Below are 21,297 nucleotides of genomic sequence, written 5' to 3'. Positions count from 1 at the left end.
AATAATTGTGCATGATTGACATTGGCCTTCTAGTAGGGCTACCATCAAATTTTATTTTTCTGAACTGTCTCTATCAACATTATTTTAAAATTTTATCGCCTGTAAATTTGTCTCTGGTCATAGGTATATTTTGAAAACATTTAGATCTTATACGCAGTTCTGATGCAGAAGTTAGTGACGAAATGAGTAGATAATTGTGTGACAGATTATAGGGTTTCTTTATGATGTTGTTCTTTATGACAGATCATTTTAAGATTTCAAGCAAAAATTAAGCACTTGTTAACCAGTTGGTACCTTGGTGCCTGAGTTTAAGCTATGTAGATCACTACGTTTAAAAACATTCGGCCATTTCTATCAAAATTTCCAAATTTACATTCAAAATAGTCCAAGATTAAAGAAAACCAAACATTTTGTTCATATAAAACTAGTTGATATTTATATAATATGTCGTTTGAAAACTAATTCTTACAATTATTATTATTATTAATAATATACCACCTGATATGACTTTTTTAATATAAGCTAAATTTAATTCCTACGCGGTCATGAATTGTAGTCACTATTTTTAATTTTTATTTTTAAATAATTAAGGCCTCGACGTAAATAATTCTTATGTAAATAAATAAAACTGCTATACACTACACAGCAAAAACGCAAATTTGATGATGACGCAAATGATAATGTAACTATGAATATTACTTGATGTTAAAAACATGTAATCCAAATTTAACAAATAAAACAAGTATATATTATGTGATACTTTGAATCTTTTATAAACGTTTTTTTTTTCCTAATCAGTAATGGCTACCCTACCTCAATGAGTCAGACAATCTCTTAAGAATTTCACGCTCAATTAAAATTGATTCGAGAATAATTAATGATGCAATGATTGTCTTTAGTGTCGTTGACTTAATTGAGATTCTATTTTTTTAATGCATTTTTTATTATGGCTGTATCAACACAATTATTTTTTTTAAATGCTAATGCAACACAATGAAATATAATAATGTAAAAATATTTAATAAAAAAAAATCAAACAAACAAAATTATCTTACATTTGTCTAATCTGTAAAATAAAAAAAAGCTGCTTCACCCACGGGGATTCAGTCTGTGATTGAGCACATAAATAAAAAATATACATGCATAATAAAATCTTAGTATTACTGAAATAAAATATGGCTTATTACTACAAATAAATATTTCTTTTTTATATATAGTTATAGAAAATAATATATGAACTGTAATCTACCGTTCTTCTAAAAGTCGCGGCCGTAAAACATTATTAATTTCACGGTGGAAACAAGAAATGCTCCCGCGTACTAACATCTGTGACCATATTATCTACTGGATGTGCTATAGCGTTGCATTATAAAAGAAAAGAGAAATACATTTTCGTTCCCTCAATATTAAAACACAACTTATGATGCATTCAATAAATATTAATATAATAGATTTCATTCGCTGTCTTCCTTACTCTTATGAAGATCAACAATTAAAACGCAAGGCACGTCCAGTGGTACAATGTCAAACTGTGACGAGCCGCCATCTTTTTTTGAGCTGTCAAAGTTGTACTAATTACTTCGTTCAAAAACACGCTGCAGTTGACAGGTTAAGGAGTTTGTATGTACGTGTCACTTTCATTTCTGCATCCTAAGAATAGATATTATAAATTATAATTTTAAACACGCCCCTTTTGTGTATTTAACGAAGCTATTTCTATCACTGAGATATATTTGTTTGTTGAAATTTTAAATAATATGACACAGGAATTGGATTCGTAGATATTATGATTTATTAATAATTTGGAAACTTCGATTTTAATATTTTTTTAAGTACCGAGATAGTCCAGTGGTTAGAACGCTTCAAAACCGCTGATGTTAATCTAGTACCTTTGAATTTTCAGGTGCTTAATTTGTGTTTAAATTCATCTCGTGCTCGGATGTGAAGAAAAACTTCGTGAGGAAACCTGCATATGTCAAATTTCAACAAAATTCTGCAACATATATCCACCAACCCGCATTGGAGCAGCGTGGTGGAATATACTCCAAACATTCTCCTCAAAGGGAGAGGAGGCCTTAGCTTAGAGGGTAATTTACAGGCTGTTACTGTTGATTCTTATTATTTAATATTATTGATTTGGTGATGTATCTGCTAAACAGACCTGTTATTTTTTTTTATTTTACTCTAAATGAGTGTTTCATGGTGAACGTTACAAGTTATTTTTACCCCACATTATTTTAAGCCATTAAGTTGGCATACGTTGTAGATAGAAGACCCATGTGTGAGGATTTCAGTGGATTAGTCCTTACCAATAATCGTACAAACTATTTTCTCATTTTTCTTAATAATTACAGATAAAATATATTTTTTTTGTTTTGCTATGTTTATAAGTCATTACACTTTATTTGTGTTGCTTTTTGAAAACCAACACATCAAGTGTAGAATCGAGTAGAGTAGAATGATTTAATTCTAATGGCACGTATGTACAAATAACACATGCATACTTACATTTTTATCACATTCGTATTTGCAATTCAAAATCTATTAAGTTAAAATTTAAAAAAAAAATACGATTTATTTCATCCATCCACTAGAAACAAACTATTTGTTATAAAAATTTAAGTGCTTGCAACGTTATAGCTCAATCCACTTAATATAACTGTTTAAAAAATTAGTTAGCACGATTTGACCGACACAAACTAAACAGGTGAAGTTGAATAAAATAAAAATATTTAATAAAATAAAATTTGTAATTTATATTTATATCAACAACTTATCCTGGTAAGTATTCGAGATGGCAACCCTACTACACCATAATGTTTTCATTACACGCACATATTTTAATTTTTTCTAACGATCATTCAATTTTAGTTATTGTTTAGCATGTACAGCTGTGGGGTGCTTTTTAGAGACGGGTAAAAAAAAAAGAAACGTCACTTTGATATTTATTATGAATATTGACAGACCGTAAAAATACAGATAATAAATACTTTTTATTTTACGATGCATTTAAATTTGGAACAAATCCTCCGATGACTTGTATTTCGATTTACATTTTTTTTACTGTAAGATTGAATATCGTCACCGTCGTTGAACAAAGTCATTTCACATTTATGTAAATTCACAGAATTTAAAGTAATTTCATAAAATTTTGTACACGGAGTGAGTTCCCTTACTCTTACTGTTGACAGTGTTGACACTTTCAAACTAATTTGCCACAGAGTATACAAAGCCGTTCGTTCAATCCCTGCGTCATCACTAAACAAGCTAAGCTAAGCAAAGTGACGCACGTCTAAATATACTTGCCCTTTCTTTAGCAAACACGGTCTGTGGGGCATTTGTAGAAACACGATCACACCAATCGCTTAAAGGCGTTACTAATTTTACATTATTAAGTTTGTCCGTTTAGCTTCAAGCTATGTGAAAATAGCTCTGTATGTCTGTTTGTTTGTTCCGTCATCACACTAAACCCACTGAAGTGGTCGTTATGAATTTTGACGTTGAATTATATAGATGTAGACTGTGACCTAATTAACCAGAAAAAGGTTTTATTCATATGGCATAGGTAGATGGACGACCAAATGAGATTATAAGTGGTACCAATGCCTTGCGCCAACCTTGAAAACTAAGATGTTTTGTCCCTTGTGCCTGGTTACACTGGTTTAGTTAAATACATTATTTGTAGGCAGATTATTAAAATTGTCTATACTGAATCAAGTTAAAGCAGTTCTTAGAATTATATAAAATAGTTTTATACAAAACAAAACAAAAAAACAATTAGACGAAAAACTACAATTCATTCGAATAAAATTACTGGAAAAACGAAAGCCGTCTCTTTACACGTATTTATATGTGGGAGGAGATATTACAGAACAAGTGTGTGCACAAGCAAAGATGCACTTTCCATTCCAACAATCTCTCTATTAGGAATACGACATGACCGGAAAGAGATCATGACACAAGACAAACCACGTTACGTACTTTTGGCGGCAAGGAAGTAAAACTACTTTCTGCTTCCTTTCTAAATGTCTTAAGTGATCTAGGATCTCAGGAGCACCGCCGCGGTGGCTATTATTATAACACTTCTCACACCGAATAAATCAAAAAAACTTTTCAAATAAAATGCAATATTTTTACTCTGCACTGAGGTGTGAATGCGTCCAAACTTATTTATTCCAAAATAAAAGAGAGCAACTTCTGTGAAAACGCTTAATCATATATCAAATGAATATAGCACTTATTGTTATTAGGGCTTATGTTTTGTTATCCCTTAAAAACTAAATGGTCATTTATGCGATATAACCTAAATATATTGTCAAGGGATTTCAGTACTTGGGAGCTAAGATGTTAGATGTATATTTCTTAAAACTGCTGTCAGTTAGTTTTTTTATAATAATAATATTTATAAATACTTTTAGAAATTTATGACGCGAAAATGAAAGACACTTAAAAGATATAATGTCCATTCCAAATAAATGTCACTTAACCGACTTCAAAGACAGATAGTCGTCTAAATTAATTCGGAATTATCTTAATGTATGTGCTAATTTCGTCAGCGGCGCCTTTTATGGATTTCCTATTAAAAATTCTTCAAAGTTTATGTTTGTATCAAATGTATAGATAACGCATATTAACATATAAGTAGGTATTAATATATGTTTCTATATATCAATATGCAAAGACCTTCAGTACCTTTTTCTCTTCGGTGTTTCAAAAGTTTTTTTGTCATTATTTTATTTGCGCGCTATAAAAAAATATTGATAGTGAATTTTTATGATGCGCGCGCACAGGATGACATGTTAACTACCTGAAGTTGCTCGCAAAACCGATTAATAAGTGTCAAGTCGCTCGGAATAGACAACTTCACACCTCAATTCATAATGTTTATTTTATTACAAAGTTAAATCGTGAACGTTTATTAGTATTACAGTAGTGTTGTAAGAAATTAAATAACATTTATCATATTATAGATGTGTTTTTTTTGTGTTTGATATTATAAGCGAAGAAAAAATCATTAAAATCTCAAAATTCATATTATATGTTTTCCTAAAACTTTCAAGCCTTATTATGGTCAAATTTCGACCATTGAGCTAGCACTAGTATGTATTAATAAATATCTGTGGAGTCACTTGTAACTGACTCTTGTAATAATAATAAAAAACTGGAAATGTGCCTGTAGATTTTACGATTCCTTTGACCAAATTAATTCGTTTTTTATCGACTATCCTTTATATGGGTTTGCTAATGGACTTATTAAAATATTATCAGCACGTGTATTAATGTTCCAAACGTTTCCAGTGCTAAAATATCATTTGAAGCGTCCAAATCAAAATATTCTTTATTCGAGTACGCTCGTGAAAGCACTTTTTAATCGTCGTGTCACAGTGTTGAATTAAATTTAAAACTATCACCGATAGTAGATTCTACCGAGAAGAACCGGCAAGAATCTCAGCACAAATTACTACACACGCTTTAATATCAATTTCATATATGAAACAAATTCAAAGTTCTATTATAGTATTTTAGTTTATGTTTTAAGTGTATTCTAACTTCTACTGCGGATATTGGTAAATTTCTTACGATATAATTCTTACTTTACGATATAAACGTAACAATATATAATCACAAATTAAGCATATATATATATAAGATTTTTTCTGGTATTCTTTTTATTAGGACGACACAGTTAATGAAACACAATTGAGTTTCTCTGTAAAAAGAGATTTATTTGTTTAATTTTACAATAATAAAAAATAAAATAATAGATTGTATTTACCTACGCATTATTTTACAAAAATAAAATTTACGCGCCTGTAAAAAGAGAAACGACATTTAATGTTTATTTATTAACAATGTCTGTTCCTAATTTACTTTCCACAATCACGAGATTGATTCTTGGATAATATTATTCATGGCTAACAAAATTTAGTTGTCATGTCACTGCGCGTTCGATGACGATTTATGCGGAATTCGGAATTCAAATTAAAGAAAAATACATTTTTTTCTTTGCATCTATAACTAAACAAGGCACGAATTTGTACCCGAATTCCACAGTCATCTCATTTTTCCCACAAAGTATAGATCCTCATTCATATAAGACTTCTATTACTTGGTGTTAGAGCTTTGTGCATGACCATCTATGTAGGTACCACTTATTTTACCGTTAATTAAAATTTAGTATTGTTATGTTCCGGTTTGACAATTTACAATAATATGGAAGAAACATACTAGTTCCCAATGTTGGTGATTCATATGTATATATAAAAGCAAAATACCACTCACCGGTCAATCACGAAATCTCTGAAACTGTGACACCTACAAACTTGAAATTTAACACGTAGGTTCCTTATAGGGTGTAGACATTCGCTAAGAATCGGATTTTACGTAACTCCATCCCTATGGGGGTAAAACAGTGGTTTGAAGTTTTTGTTTTATAAAGCCGCAGATTCAGCTATTACATATATAAAAGTATATCTTACTTTATCTTAAAAAACTTTGTTACTTTTTTAATATTATCAAATAGGGCAGTAATAGTTAACTAAGTCAAGCATAGGTCGAAGAGATAAGATGTGTGTTTGCATCACATTCCCTCGTAAATCCTAACCAAACATTGCCACTGCGCTTGCGCCACTTCCCCGTATGATGTCATGCTGTTATCGATGACCCTACTAATGGAACTAGATTTTGATTATAATTGTAATTAAAATTATTTTATGACTAATAAACTAACGCAGGGTTAAGATATTAGTGTATCTGTAATCACTTCTAATGCATAATAATAATAAACTTTAATAAGATCATTTTTAACCGAATATTAAATTAAAGATAAAAAAGCGTGGAACATTTATTGATTTCTAGGCAGGATCTATAAAAATTTAATTGTACTTTACTGACGTAACGACTGACTGACGTAACGTGGCGTCTCTGTAGAATCTACTTTCCGAGCCGGTTCTTTGTATTTAATTCAAAACTGTAAAATGAATTAAAAATGCTTTTATGAGCCAACTCGATAAACAATATTTTCCTTTTGAATAAACTAAAAATATATATTTATGGTACCGATCATATTTCGTTAACGTTATTAAAGCTGAGTAAGCCAGGGTAGAAACTACCATCATCGCATATTCTACCTAACAACAATAGGCATATAATATTGTTCTATTCCGGTTTGAAGGGAACCACTGTCCTGTTTAAAATGAAAGTTTTTACTTAGATGTTTCTTACGAAATCTCGCAATCTCGCCTGGACTTATTTAGATGAAATTTGGAATACAGATAACACATAGCAAAAACGGGTAGCTGCGTGTGAAATGTACTCAATTATATCTTCTACACAGTCGGGAGTTGACGTTCAGAATGACTAGCTGAAGACGAATACCTCGCCTATAAGAGTAAGGACGTAACAACCGCAAATGTGTTCGAAAAAAATTATGTGAAATAGAGCAATGCTTCACGAGCCTAGTGATGTCAATCGCCGCAAGTTTGATCCGGACTCTTTGGGCTATTGTCGTTCCCAATCTAGCACAAGCTTAAGTCTTAATTGCGGGGAGGACAATATTAGTAATAAAAATAGAGATATGTCATGGCGAGTTTTAATACAATATAAAGTTAGTGTCTATACACACTACTGATATCATATCTCGCTACCGTTAATATCAATGAATACGGTATTAGCCAAACCGCAGTGAACAATAGTCAAGATTACGTCTCCATTATTGTTTCACGGTCTAGGTGGTATCAAGGTCTTCCTTTGTTAGTTCAGGTATTATGATTATTGTAAACGACAATTTGAATAGTTGTTACGCAATATCTGATAAACTGAAAAAATAAGAATTTGTAGATATCACTGACATTGGAACTTTTCTCTTGGGGACATGGTTTGGAGCTTATTCCAACATGCTCCTCTAATGGCGTAATTTTAACCATTTGTCATTAAAAAATTAATTAAAGTATATTTGTTAAAGATCCGAGAAGTCCAGTGATAATAGTTTGTGAAAATTAACTGAAGATTCTTGGATCAACTTGGACAAGCACCAACATTTTCAGGTGCTTAATTTGTGCTTATAATATGTCTCGCTATCGTTGAATAACAGCATTGTAAGAAAGCCTACACAATTCAAACCTCCTCTTCAAAATGAATAAAATCTACAGGATTTTACGTTACTTTTTTTACTTCATTCGAATCACTGAAAATAACACGCGATTCGATAAAGCCGATGACTTTAACCTTGAAATGTATCATAATATATTCAAAACGAAATTTTCGTTACAAAACATTACGTAATTACAATATATTTGAATATTTCGAAACGATATCGCAATCAGCTGCTTACAATATGAGAATGTCGTCGAGCGAGTTTCGGTAAGCACTGCGTAATTTAAGTTCAACACATTTTATCAGCATCTTCATGCTTTTAAAAAAATAAACTTATCTGTGTATAATTTTTTATCTGTGCGTTAAATTTTATTGCTTTTCGCGCGTAAATGTCATTGCAAACAAAATGGCGGTGCACGTATTTTCATTTTCTTTTATAGAATGCAGTTGTGTTTTTGCTTAAAGAAGAATTATAATTAATTATACTAATAATACATAGGTACTTGATGGTAGGGTTTTATGTTAGTCAGCCTGGGTAGATATCACCCACTCATCAGATATTCTACCGCCAAACAGCAATACTTAGTACTGTCGTGTTGCGATTTGAAGGTAAGCTAGTGTAACAACATTCATAAGGGACATATCATCTAAGCTTGGGAATTTAGATGTTATGTCTTAGATGAGGTTGCTGGCGCATTGGTGTGAATTGCGTAAAGAATGGTAATTATACTTACAGCGCCAATGTCTATGGGCGGTGGTGACCACTTACCATCAGGTGTTCAATTTTCCCGTCATTACAAATAATAATAATATCTTAGGCTAACTCAGATGGACAGGTTCACCTTATAATTAATATTTCACTCGGACAACCATTTTTTACACCATGTGCCTGAACCTATTAATCGATTTTATAATAAGATGTTATAGTCTTATTCATGATCACTATGGCTTACCTTTTCAAAATGGAATACTGCAATACAAATTATACGGTGTATAAATATTTGTTAGTGATGTTACGGATTCGCACCAATCCCAAGTTTCTGTGCTATTTCGTTCGCATTTTAATGTATTAAATAGAAAGCGAATTGCATTAAAAAGTTAATTTAAACATGGGAGCCTAACCGATTTGCAATAGCGTATTCAATCACGTTCATTCGGTCACTGAATGATTGATTGATTGATTGAATGAATGGATTAAGCGAATGAACCATTGTGTGTATTGTAATGTGCACGATTGTTCCCGACTGTAATGGTTGCGTAATTTACATTATGAATTTAAATAGTTTTTTAATCTAAAGTTTATTTACTATTTTAAATTGCATGAAATATGAAATGTACGTTAGATTAATGTTTAATCAAACATATTTCTTACGAAACTTTTGTTAATTATTTTCGGTATGACTGCAGAATTTCCTGAACCAACAAAATCAGATTTATCCTATATAACATACATAAACGTGTTTGAATTATTTATATTTTAAATTTGCCGAGATCCATAGCAAATGCAAAGATTTAATCATAGATAATCTATAATCTTATAAACATTTTTTATTTAATTTATTTATTAACAATGTCTTTTTTTTAATAATATTTTATGGTTAGCCTTGTGTAGTTTGTTCCTCTCTCTATTGTCATATTGTAATTTTTATGTCCATAAAGTTTTTTTTTAATGTGTATTAATATAGAATATTTTTATTTTAATGTTTATTAATATGGTAAAATAAATGTGATGTATTGTTTGTTGTAAATTATATCAACGAATTACTACAATTAATAAGCTATAATAGGTTTTAGAAACGGTCAGCATAAGCCCTTATTCAATCCGTGCAATTCTGGTACGTGTATCCGACCATTAATAAAAATAACTATAGAATTAATTGATAATAGAATGTACATTCCAAGCCAGAAGTACAATCTCGTAAAACAATGTGCAAGTGCTTGTAATTTAAATTAATAAAGTTTATTTCAATCTTGATATCAAAAACCCAATTAAATTATAATTAAATTACTTCATAGAATATTTTAAGTTAATCAATAATAATATAGAACTTAAAAATAGAGAATAGAAATGACGTCAAATCAAAAATACATTTTTTGTACACACTTCAGTAGATACTTTAATATTTTAATACGCAATTTTTTAAGTCTTGTAACACCAAATCTGCCGATCGATAGTTTTTTTTTTTAATATAAATTGTGTTTAAACGGTAATAAATTGCTTACATTTTTCCACCGTTCTAAAAACCCAGCAGCTACCGGTGTCAAGGTTTGAATGATATATTAAAAACAAGTATTTTTCCATATAATACAATTGTGTATGTAATGCTACAATGCGGTAGTGAAAACAAATTATAATACTTGCTATTAGCCACGACTCCAATTTCATTGGCATTTATGTGACCAGTATAAAAAGACCCCGTGGATAGAACAAGTTGATATAAAACAAAGACCAACTCCAAGTCTAGGCTAGGTACCGATTTCATGTGTTTAATTTCTGTGACACTCTAAGAAGTATTTTGATATTTTTCTATACAAAATCTTAAGATATTATATTACTAGAAGCTATACTTGCAATTCTCAAAACATAAATAATAAATACTAATAACAGGCATAAGGGACATAACATCTTAGTTCCCATGATTAGCTGTGTTGGTAGAAATACTCGTTTCTTATACGTTGTTTACGGAAGATGACCACCATCCGGAGGCCAGTGCCCACCTTCCTATATAAATATAAATGAAGTAATAATATTATACTTAGTCCTTTTCAAAATGTGAGGTTCGAATAGCTTAAAAATATATATTGTAATATTAAAATGACGGAATTGCAATTTTGTAAGTAAACAATGACCTTGAAAAATTAGACTTGGTTTTATTTCTTAACTACAGAATAAAAAAAGGTGTAATTTATTTAAATCTCTAAATTTAAAATTGTTTTGTCTCTTTCTTTTAACCTTGAAGTTGATTCGGAAGATAGAGATAAACATATTATGCAAAGCTCTAATTTAATTTTATTCGTGTAATCTGTATGAATCAACAAAAATTACCATAATGATCTACAAATTAAATAAAAAATATAGATGATAAGTAGATAGCATTACCATAAAGCGCCATCTTACAAGTCTATGTAATTATAAAGACGATTAATTAACAGATAAGGCCATTGAACCTAAGGTGCGACTGATTTATAGTCTGTAGGATTTGGCGAATCGGTAATATTTATTCGACTTTATCACGATATAAACTCATTAAGGCAGACAAAGCTTTCGAGAAAAGTTTTTGCATTACACAGAAACGACTTCGTAATATCCAATTAAAATATGGAACAGTCAAATGAATCCCAAAATAAATTCAAATTTAATTTATAATTGTCGTTTATGTAATTGCGGTTAGATTTTTTTACAATAACATTATAGTTATAAATGATTATAGATTAAAAAGTTTTTTTTAATGTTCCGAATTTAAAATTCTCATTTTAAATGTAAACTTTTTTTGCAATGCTTCAATTTGAGTTTAGGTTTCATTTTATTTTGCTGCGTATTAAAATCAATACTCACAAATAGTTCCTCTAAATTCTTAATATTAATAATTCAAATTATATGTTTTAGTTACCACAATTATGCATACAAAGTCGACCGGACTAATACAATATAAAAAAAATAACGGTGCATGAATCAATATCATAACCGAACACAAAAAATACCCGATGAACTTTTGACAGCTGTCACGTTGACAGGTGGGATGGGGCGTTTTGACAGCGATTGTCAGCGAGAGCCATTATAAAACCGTATTGTAATCCGTTCATAGTGAAGATTATACGGTTACTCTTAGTAATGTTATGGCAAACAGGTTATAAGGATTGACGGCATACAAAATGTCAAGCCCGTCCAACTACGTACAAAAACTTCGTAATCATTGCAAAATCAATACAAATAATATCCTATATTTTATTTATGTAGTGAAATATCTTTGGGGGCGATGAGATTGAAATTTCAAGGTCGTATTTAAACGTTTCTATAATTATACAAAAACTATGCACGAGACATACTTTTTGTCGATAATTTGATGATAAAATCAATTCTAAAGCGTATTAAATAAAAACTTTCATCGTGTACACTTGAATCGGAACACGAAATGAATCCTACGCATTTAAATAATAACAAAGTTATATTAATGATAGAACATTATCTTTTTTTTTATCCTCATGAAACAATGAATAACCCACACATATTATGCCACAGATCTTGCTTTATTGCTTAATCGTACCTTATAAACTCAGAACAAGAAATACTCACAAAAATAACATGCATAAAAATTCTTACAAAAATATATATATTTTAAAGCAAGGCTTATTAATATAAGCGATATAATATACTTTTACCTTAATAAACATCACTCAATTGTTTTAACTTAAAGATATATCCATATTTCTAACAGTCATTTCTAACAGCCATAGTTTTAAGAAAAAAATAGACTCTTTGCTCAATTAGTGTCAAGATATATATTTTTTTTTGTTATATTTCTATTTCTTTTTAATTTGGAGTAATTTATTATTAATTTTTGTTCTTTCACATTTTTGTTTTTATTTTAAAGATATATTAACGTAGGAGTGTAATGTTTGGTTTTTTTTTTGTTATTTAAAATGTATAATGTAAACGCCTGTAGTGGTGTATCACACCGTACATGAATTTATTTCCTACTTTTTCTTAAAAAATTGTGAATATGCCGATGGTGTTTCGATAATCTATAAATAAATAAACAAATAAAAATAAACCCCGTCCAGGTAGGTACCTCCCACTTATCACATATTCTACCACCAAGCAGCAATACTTAACCGCCTACCTATATTATTAAACTTCCAATAAACTCTCACATCTATGTACATATGATCATAGATAGTTCCACCTACGTTTATTATAGAGTATTATCAGTTTTTGACAATCTGATGTATTGAAGGCGTTAATTATGACTATCCTTAGAAAGTAACGCTCGAATTCTGGTACATTCAGCGTCATGTAAAGTAAAAATTATAATAATAAGTTTTACTATTTGTAAAATGCCAAACCACATGTAAATAGAATACTTAGCTAATAGTAATATTTAATTATAGACATTTTGTAAACTCATATATATAAGCTTATTTTTATAATATTTACTTTTTTCTCCAGAAAAAAAATATTATTATTATTACAATTAAGATTACCAAAAACATAGAAACATCTAAGGTGATCAACAATGTTCAAACAACGAAAGTTATCTAATTATTTAAAAAACTCATTTTGTCCTAATTTATCGGAGCACGAACATCGTCCAATAATTCAAATCGTCATTAAAATGGTAAAAAGCAAAGATTTCTAAGCATCCAAAGTAATAACATATCGGGAACACGTCATGAAATTAAACCTTATCGCAATACATTTTAAGTACATTTCACATATTTAGATATTTATGACTTACGGTAGTATTTTCGATAGCATAAATATCTAATAAAACGAACATCTATTATCTCTTTCGTTTTTTAGCAGGACATCATTGACGAGTCTATTGTGTCCATGTTTGCAATCAAAAATTATGAATTTAGTTTATTTCTAATTGAATACAAATAATTAACCTATAAGTTAATTATTTGTAGTGTACACAGATCTGTAATAACATAATTAGTATTACAGTTATATTGTATATGAATATATATTATCTGTGTATTTATATATCTGTCATCTCGAGTGACACACATCGCGAAAAGCGCGGGAAAATAGGATATATAAAAATTGGCGCGCGTTGAAGACGGTGTGTGTGCACATCGAGCTGATATTTAAATATAATATCTATTTAATGTAACTTGTATATCGACTTTACATGTGAACATTACATACAAATGTATAGGTAATAGTATATGCTACATTATATATGATTCTGACTGCACATTAAACATGATCAAAATTAGTGTTGTAGCATGAGTCTTTCAACATTTTACGAGTGTGGTAAGAAGTAAGAATATCACTGCAATGCAGAACAAAGCGTACAAAATTGTTCAGTACATCTTAAATAGAATGTATTGCGTTTTTTTTTTTAAAGTGGGTGACCTCGAAATTTGTTTTTGCGACAATTTAAGATCTAGCGGAACGCAAAACTCGTGGCTTAGTCATCTAGATGTCTTTTTTTTTTTATACGCTGCTATTTAAAAAGACAAAGACTTGCAGTTATTTATAGTATCGAATGGCTTATAAGTTTCACAGTTAATTTTCTTAGTAGATAAGTTGGCGCCAAAAACCAGCGCCATTTTGTTTTTCATCGAATTTCACTGATATTCTAGCAAACAGATATTATCTGTTTCGAATGAGTGATTTTAGGCTGAAATCGCAATATCAAAAACGATAAAAACAAAAGTGACACTTGGACGTATTCGTTTTAGGCTGAACAGATTGTTATTAAGTTGATGTTTGTCATAAAATCAACTATGAATAAATAAATCAAGATGAAAAATATAAAATGTATTACCTGAACATTGTGCGATGTACGCCAACAAAAACAACGCCATACATATAGACAGCCTCTTCAACTCCATCGTATTGGCACTTAGGTCACTGCTTTTAAAATTATTAAAAAATATGAGTTTAAATATTTATTAGGCACTTTTAACACTCACTCAAGGCACATCACAATCCACGCCAGGCACTTGAATTTCGTTTATCTGTAAAAAAATAATAATAATAATTAGTTTCATTAAATACGTAATCATTAAATGAATTCCAGTTTTATTTTTCGTATATAAAACCTTTTTTCTATTTGCGCATTTTGTGTTGGTGTTGGTGAACGTTCTATATATATATTAAAAAAGCACTTTTAATTATTCCGATTAAATATATTTATTTTATTTGTAATTTTATTCATTATATTTTACAGCTTTCAACATAATGGACGTAATAAAAATACAGATGCACGCACTTCTATTGCTTTAGAGCTTGGATATACGAGAAATAACTTCATTTGAGCTCCATTGAATCCTTTTTCCCGGTATTTATTAATGTAGTACAAACATCATATACTCTACTAACATCATAGCACTTCTTCAAAAAAAAAAAAATTAATTAGAAGTTATAAAAATACCCTCTGATTTTTTATAATTGTTATCATATTAATTGTCTTACGGTGTGAAAGTATTAATCGCCTGGCAACACTAATTTATCGGAAGAAATATTGACATAATGTTTAACAACCTGTTATAAGCCTGTATGTACTGGCCGTAATGCATAATAAATTCACAGGTTCTCCGTTCGATCAGCTGACGCAATAGTAAGCATTAAGTAGTACTAGGGGGTTATCTCCGAAACTAATGATGTAATTCTGAAACAAATGAGAGTTGTTGTGAATCCGATTGGAACGAAGTTTCGATATATATACACAATAAATCATAATGATGTATCCAATAACAGACACAATAAAAACAGAATTGTTATAACAATTTCCGTGAAAATTAAAACCATTTAAAAGAATACGTTTAAGAAATATTTTATAAAGCTTTATAAAATAGAAAGAGACAGAACGATTTCTGCCAGTTCATTCTTGAAAGCCGAAAGAACTTCGTTTCAAAGAAAATGTCACCGGTAGAATTGTAAATTATTCCTGAGTGCTATAGGGTATCAATTATATTAATATCAAATTATTTTCTTTATCGGGTAGCTTATATATGTATATATAAATAAAATAAATGTATATTATTATAGAGGTAACCCCTTACCTACCCCGGATTGATACCCGGATAGATAATATATTTTTCTTGTATTCAAAGGCTTGAATCGAGAAATAGTTACGTCAATAACGGTAAAGATCGTGGCGTCATTTCCGGTCATGATAGATATATTATCTCCTACTATAATTAGTATTAAACGCAATTATATTAATTGCAAAGGTCATTTACGTCCATTTGCTATTTTCATTTATAAACTAAAAATAGATAAAATGATTTTCTAACTTATCTTTTTAATATTAATAATGACACACTTTTTTATTTATTTTTTCCTTTTTTATTTGGATTATTTAGCCTTCGATTATGCATTTTAAAACTGCTCGATAAGTTTTTAATAAGCATTTTTTGAATTACACTAAAGGGCAAATCTTTAAGCCTAGGCTTCAGCACAGGTGCATCCATACCAAATCTTATTTAATCAAAATATACTTTATTCAAGTAGACTTTTCAAGCACTTTTGAATCGTATCAGAGCTATATTCAATACCAAACTAACATGTAGATAAACTCTTAGAGTATATATCTCCACACCCATAATCGTTTAGGACGGAAAGGCGACATTTCCAAGATCACCGTACCAATGTGCTGCGTACATACTCTACGAGATACAGAAGTGTAATTACTGCTAACATTATCTCCCAGCTATAATATCAATGACACAATTTTTATAATCTATTTAAATGTATTTTATTCAAGTAAACTTTACAATAAAGCATTTTTGAATCATCAATTCGGAAAGCAGCCTTCACCGAGAAGAAACGGCAAGAAACTCGCAAGGTTCAAATAACCAGATTTATAAATCATTGTAATTATGTTATTCACAATTCGTGTTCAACGAGTCCTGTCTTAGAACCGGAGCCTAAATCCAGTCGTTTTCCAAAAAGTATTATTTTAACGAATAATAAGATCTATTGATGGATTTAGTCTTAATACAACTTTTAAATTTGTTAGATTGCTATCTAACTCAAGGTAATTTGGAAAAATCGCTATTAAGCAATAAGTGCTTAAACAAACGTACATATTGATTTGATTTAGTATTTAATTTCTGATACAAGTCACGGGTCACTATTAATATTAGATCATAGAGCATTCCTATTTGGGAGTCATAAAATAGATAAGGGCAGGTCAGCTTTCGATAGACGAACAGACGTCACTCACGTGGACGCGATAAAGCACGTTTGACGCTAAATATGTTCTATCATTGAACATATATAGTTAAAGGAAAAATTTCTCATATTTAATAAACCATATTTGAGTCGGACTGGTATAACTACAATTTTTTAATATCTCAATTCACAAGGTTGGTGTCGCATTGGCGATGTCATGACTTATGGCGCCAATGTCTATGGACAATAGTGCCCACCTTCAGGTACTCCATTTGCGAGTTCACCTACCTATATAAAAAAAGCATTAAAACCATTACTCCAGGTAATTGCGACTATAGTATTCGTTAGCAGAAGATTTAGCGATTGTAAAAAAAAATCTCATTTTTCTGTTAACGGTCCTTTGACTTGACGCGAGTGCATCAAGATGAATTGAGCTCTTTAAGAACTAATTCGGAACTCACCTTCGAACACTAACGTCAAATGTCAAGAGATATGCGAAATTAACTGTAATAATTGTTGTAACATTGAAAGGATGCAGGCATAACATAACAAGGATACAAGGATTCAACATTTCACAAGTGTGACGATTATAGAATAAACATTATAAATAGCAAATATATTTTTAATTTTTAAATAGCTTCTCCAGCATCACTTACGTATTTATGACGGAAACACAAAGAAGGTTTCATAATTATTTTATAATCTGTATCAAACTGTCAGTCGTGTTTGGCATAGATAAAAAAATCATCAATAGCATCTTTTAATAACCCATCTATAACGGATGTCCGTACTTACGAGGGGTTAGTATAAAAATAACCATTATTTATTGGACTAGCGGCTTCCTTCCGAGTCTTTGATGTTTCAGATACATCGAAGAACAGAGCTTACCATTTGTAATCTTGTTAGTGAGAAAAAATTGTCTGTTGATTCAAATGGTCTTAGAGTTTTTTAAGATGCACCGATTTTTGTTGTCATTCGAACCAGTTTCGACGTAATTGATTGCTACTTGCCGGAAAGTGAAGAAATTTGTATAATTTAAGTAAAAAGAATACAATTTGAAAGAAAAATAAAACAATAGTAATAAATTTGCGAAAAAAGATTTTAGATTTAGCTATACTTTTGAAGATCAGTCTATTAACATTTTTTAATATTTGCAGCCATTTAATAATGAAAATACAAATTATGTCAAAACGAAATAAATGTAAACGCTGTGAGGTTAGGAAGTCTTAATTGCAGGCTGCTTGATCTCATGGTTAGGTTTACTACCATTAGCATTAATAATTTTGAAATAGGAAGGCGAATAAGTGAATGGATCGGATTAAGTGGTCACTGTTCACTTATATACTTTAATACAAGCAATAAAGACACAATGAGCAAGCAATAAGGTTTATGTTATGTTCCAAAATATTGCTACACCACACATGACAGTACCTTTAATTCAAAGTCAATATCGCTTTTTAATGTAGAAGAGTTAAAGTTGCTTTTTGATTGGCAAAAAAATTACCATATAGCCTATTGCAATGAAAGTAAGAAAAAAGGTAAAAAAACCTTAAATTTACGTATTTCATGCGATTTGCTGATAACTCAGCTATATTGTGCACTACTAAGAGGTTATGATTAATATATATTTATAATACAACACTATTACACTTAACTACTTATTTTCCCTTTAATTTTACTTCTAAATTTCCGATAAGTTTCGTCGACGTTCAAAACGCCATTGTTTCGAAAATCCATTGTGAATATCATAGATTAATCAAGCTCTCAACCAATGATATCGCGTCAATTTACTGTCAAATATTATTTATTTGGCTCCTCTTACGGTTGTAATAGAGTATACGTTCGTAAAGAAGTACCTAAAACCTGAGAAGAATCAACATAAAAGATTCAGATAGATGACCACTCAGCATCAAATTCCTCGAACACTCCATTTGTCATTGAAACTATAAATTTTTTTCCACCTCAACTCATAATTTAGTAAATAATTACTTTGTCTGCAATCAATACGAGTTTCCGAACGGTTAAACACATTAATTACTTGAATTAAAAGTTAAACCTGTCTAGTCACGTTAACGTTAAATTACACTTCAAGTGTAAAACTTAATAACTAAAATAATTACTTTTCTTGTACTTAAACACTTTTATTACGAAGTTTTACTGTTATTAACGTGTATCCGATTTGATTCAATCGATTATTTCTAGTATTCTATTAAGTTTTAATAAATCCAGACAAATAAATGATTGACTAATTTATATAAAACTTATACAAAAAAATGCGGCACATTTTGGAGACGGTTTTAGTTTATAATGTTATGGTACAAGTTACTGGTCTTCGCAATTTCACATGCTTTTTATTCGATTTGACAGACGCGATATTCTACAAATAGAACTAAACATATTTTTAGTTTCCAAAATTCCGTATGAGCCCGTTATAATCCAACCTATTAATCTACAGAATCTTGGTTTTGATATCAGTTAGGAAAAATCATCATAGGCTAGTTTATTATTTTTTATGTCGTTAACTTTGTTTTGGAAAGACGAACAAATAGATAATTTAATAAACAGTGTCACCATTAGAAATTTGAGAGCGATATCACTATATAGAGCAACAGTGGCCTCCACTACTCTTGAGGGTAATATTAGGACCTTTCTAAACATATCCAACCACGGACCTTCAGTGCGGATTCACAAAAACACATCTCCCGTCAAATACTTTCCGAGTAGCTTCACTAGCTGCTCGGAATGTATTTTCTACCGAGCGGAAACGGAAAAAACAGCAGTTACTTTTTTTTCAATATTTAAAATACACACATTTGAGATTAATAATCAAAATCAAAATTCAATGGATCTTTGAATCCGCAAAACCCAACTAACTGATTCTCAAACCCACACACAACACATATTTTTGTAAAGTATATATATTTGAAGGTAGATTAATTGATAAGTGCATTTATTGTATCTGATACACAGACGAGTTTAAAGTCCTTAAATTTGATTTGAAGCCTATATTTTTATTTCTATGTCAATAGGGTTTTATCTTGAGAATAGTCTGAGCAACGTGTCCACCATCATGTGGTAACACCTGCAACGCATAAAGTATGCTATTTATTATCTCCGAAATAAACTTTAACCTCCCATAAATAAGTGACTAAGTGTGAACAATGATCGCTCCTTAAGAGCCAAGGTTGTACAGACATATAAGTATTTCTTAATTCGAATGTATGTCTCAAATTTTAAGAGAATGAAGTTCTGTAAAAGGAGGTATTATATTTTAAACAGTTATTTGATATGGTGAAGGTTGTTGCGAAGGTGTTGCCCAATCTTAACCCAATATTCTGTAATCAAATAACCCATTGTTTTCTAATAAGTAATCTATCATCTAACAAAGTATCGAATAACTTTTATTTGGTTTATCTAACATTGGTTTAGAACTGTGATGGCCCAGTGGCTAGATCAATCAGAGGGCGCTGCTTCAAGTTCGCATAAGCATTCTCAAAGGGAGGCGTTATCCCAGTAGTGGCACATTGAGGTTAAAGTTTTAATAAACACGTTTCACAATAAGCCTTATTACTAATAAACGATCTATATTTTAAGTACGAAATACGTTACATAAACAAAACACTTTTTTTAGAAATCCTTTTTGGAAACATCTAGAAAACAGGGAAGAACATTTGTATGTATCACATAACTATATATTTTTTATGACTTCACATACCTCACAAACACCATTACTTACTAAATAATTTGACAAAAAGTTTACCCCAATAAAAAGATTACAAATCATGTAACTTAATACGGCATTCCTTTTAATTAAATATATAAACATTTATAAAGACAACAGGTGTGAACAGGCAGACGTTACCAAGGTTAGGACCTCACCCATTGACCTATAAACACGATAACCATCTAACATTGACGCTATGATACATTATAGCCTCGTGTTAAGTGGCTTAGGTTGAAAATTATCATGTCACTATAAGTATAATACTATGTATACAGTATGTATATATGTTATTTTCAACTGGGCGTGAATAAATCCCAAACAAGGAGGAACAGCAGAATACTGATATTTTTAGAAGATCCATAGGACGTGTACAAAAAGTGTCATAGTTAGTGCAAAATAAATCCAGATACGGTAAATTTTATGAACAAATTCAATTACTTAAATCAAGTATGAATGCATACAATTTATTTAAGTGCAGCAATTACCATCAAGTATTCGCAGAAAAATAGTTTACTATAAAGAATTTAGTCTCTCTCCCTCTAAAATTAAAGACTAACTTTCTGAAAATGTTCCAGCTGACGCTAAGGCCTCTCCTTTTATGGTGGTTCATGGTTTATTTCACCACGCT

At 30.3% G+C, this 21,297-nt stretch overlaps 1 protein-coding gene across 4 annotated transcripts in view; it reads right to left on the bottom strand.

Annotated features, from left to right (window-relative positions):
* LOC113391990 (limbic system-associated membrane protein-like) overlaps window positions 1-21,297 on the bottom strand; it is a 153,738-nt gene that overhangs the window by 110,780 nt on the left and 21,661 nt on the right. For all 4 annotated transcript variants that reach the window (XM_026628163.2, XM_064219361.1, XM_064219360.1 and 1 more), the window contains exon 2: window positions 14,592-14,784. In XM_026628163.2, the coding sequence (XP_026483948.1) occupies window positions 14,592-14,658 (67 nt within the window). In that variant the 5' untranslated portion in view covers window positions 14,659-14,784. The remainder of the gene's footprint in view (window positions 1-14,591; window positions 14,785-21,297) is intronic.

This window comes from Vanessa tameamea, chromosome 27 (genome assembly GCF_037043105.1).
Source record: "Vanessa tameamea isolate UH-Manoa-2023 chromosome 27, ilVanTame1 primary haplotype, whole genome shotgun sequence".
NCBI lineage: Eukaryota > Metazoa > Arthropoda > Insecta > Lepidoptera > Nymphalidae > Vanessa > Vanessa tameamea.
The sequence above is the reverse complement of the archived record's forward strand: the minus strand, read 5'-3'. Positions and strand labels throughout refer to the sequence as shown.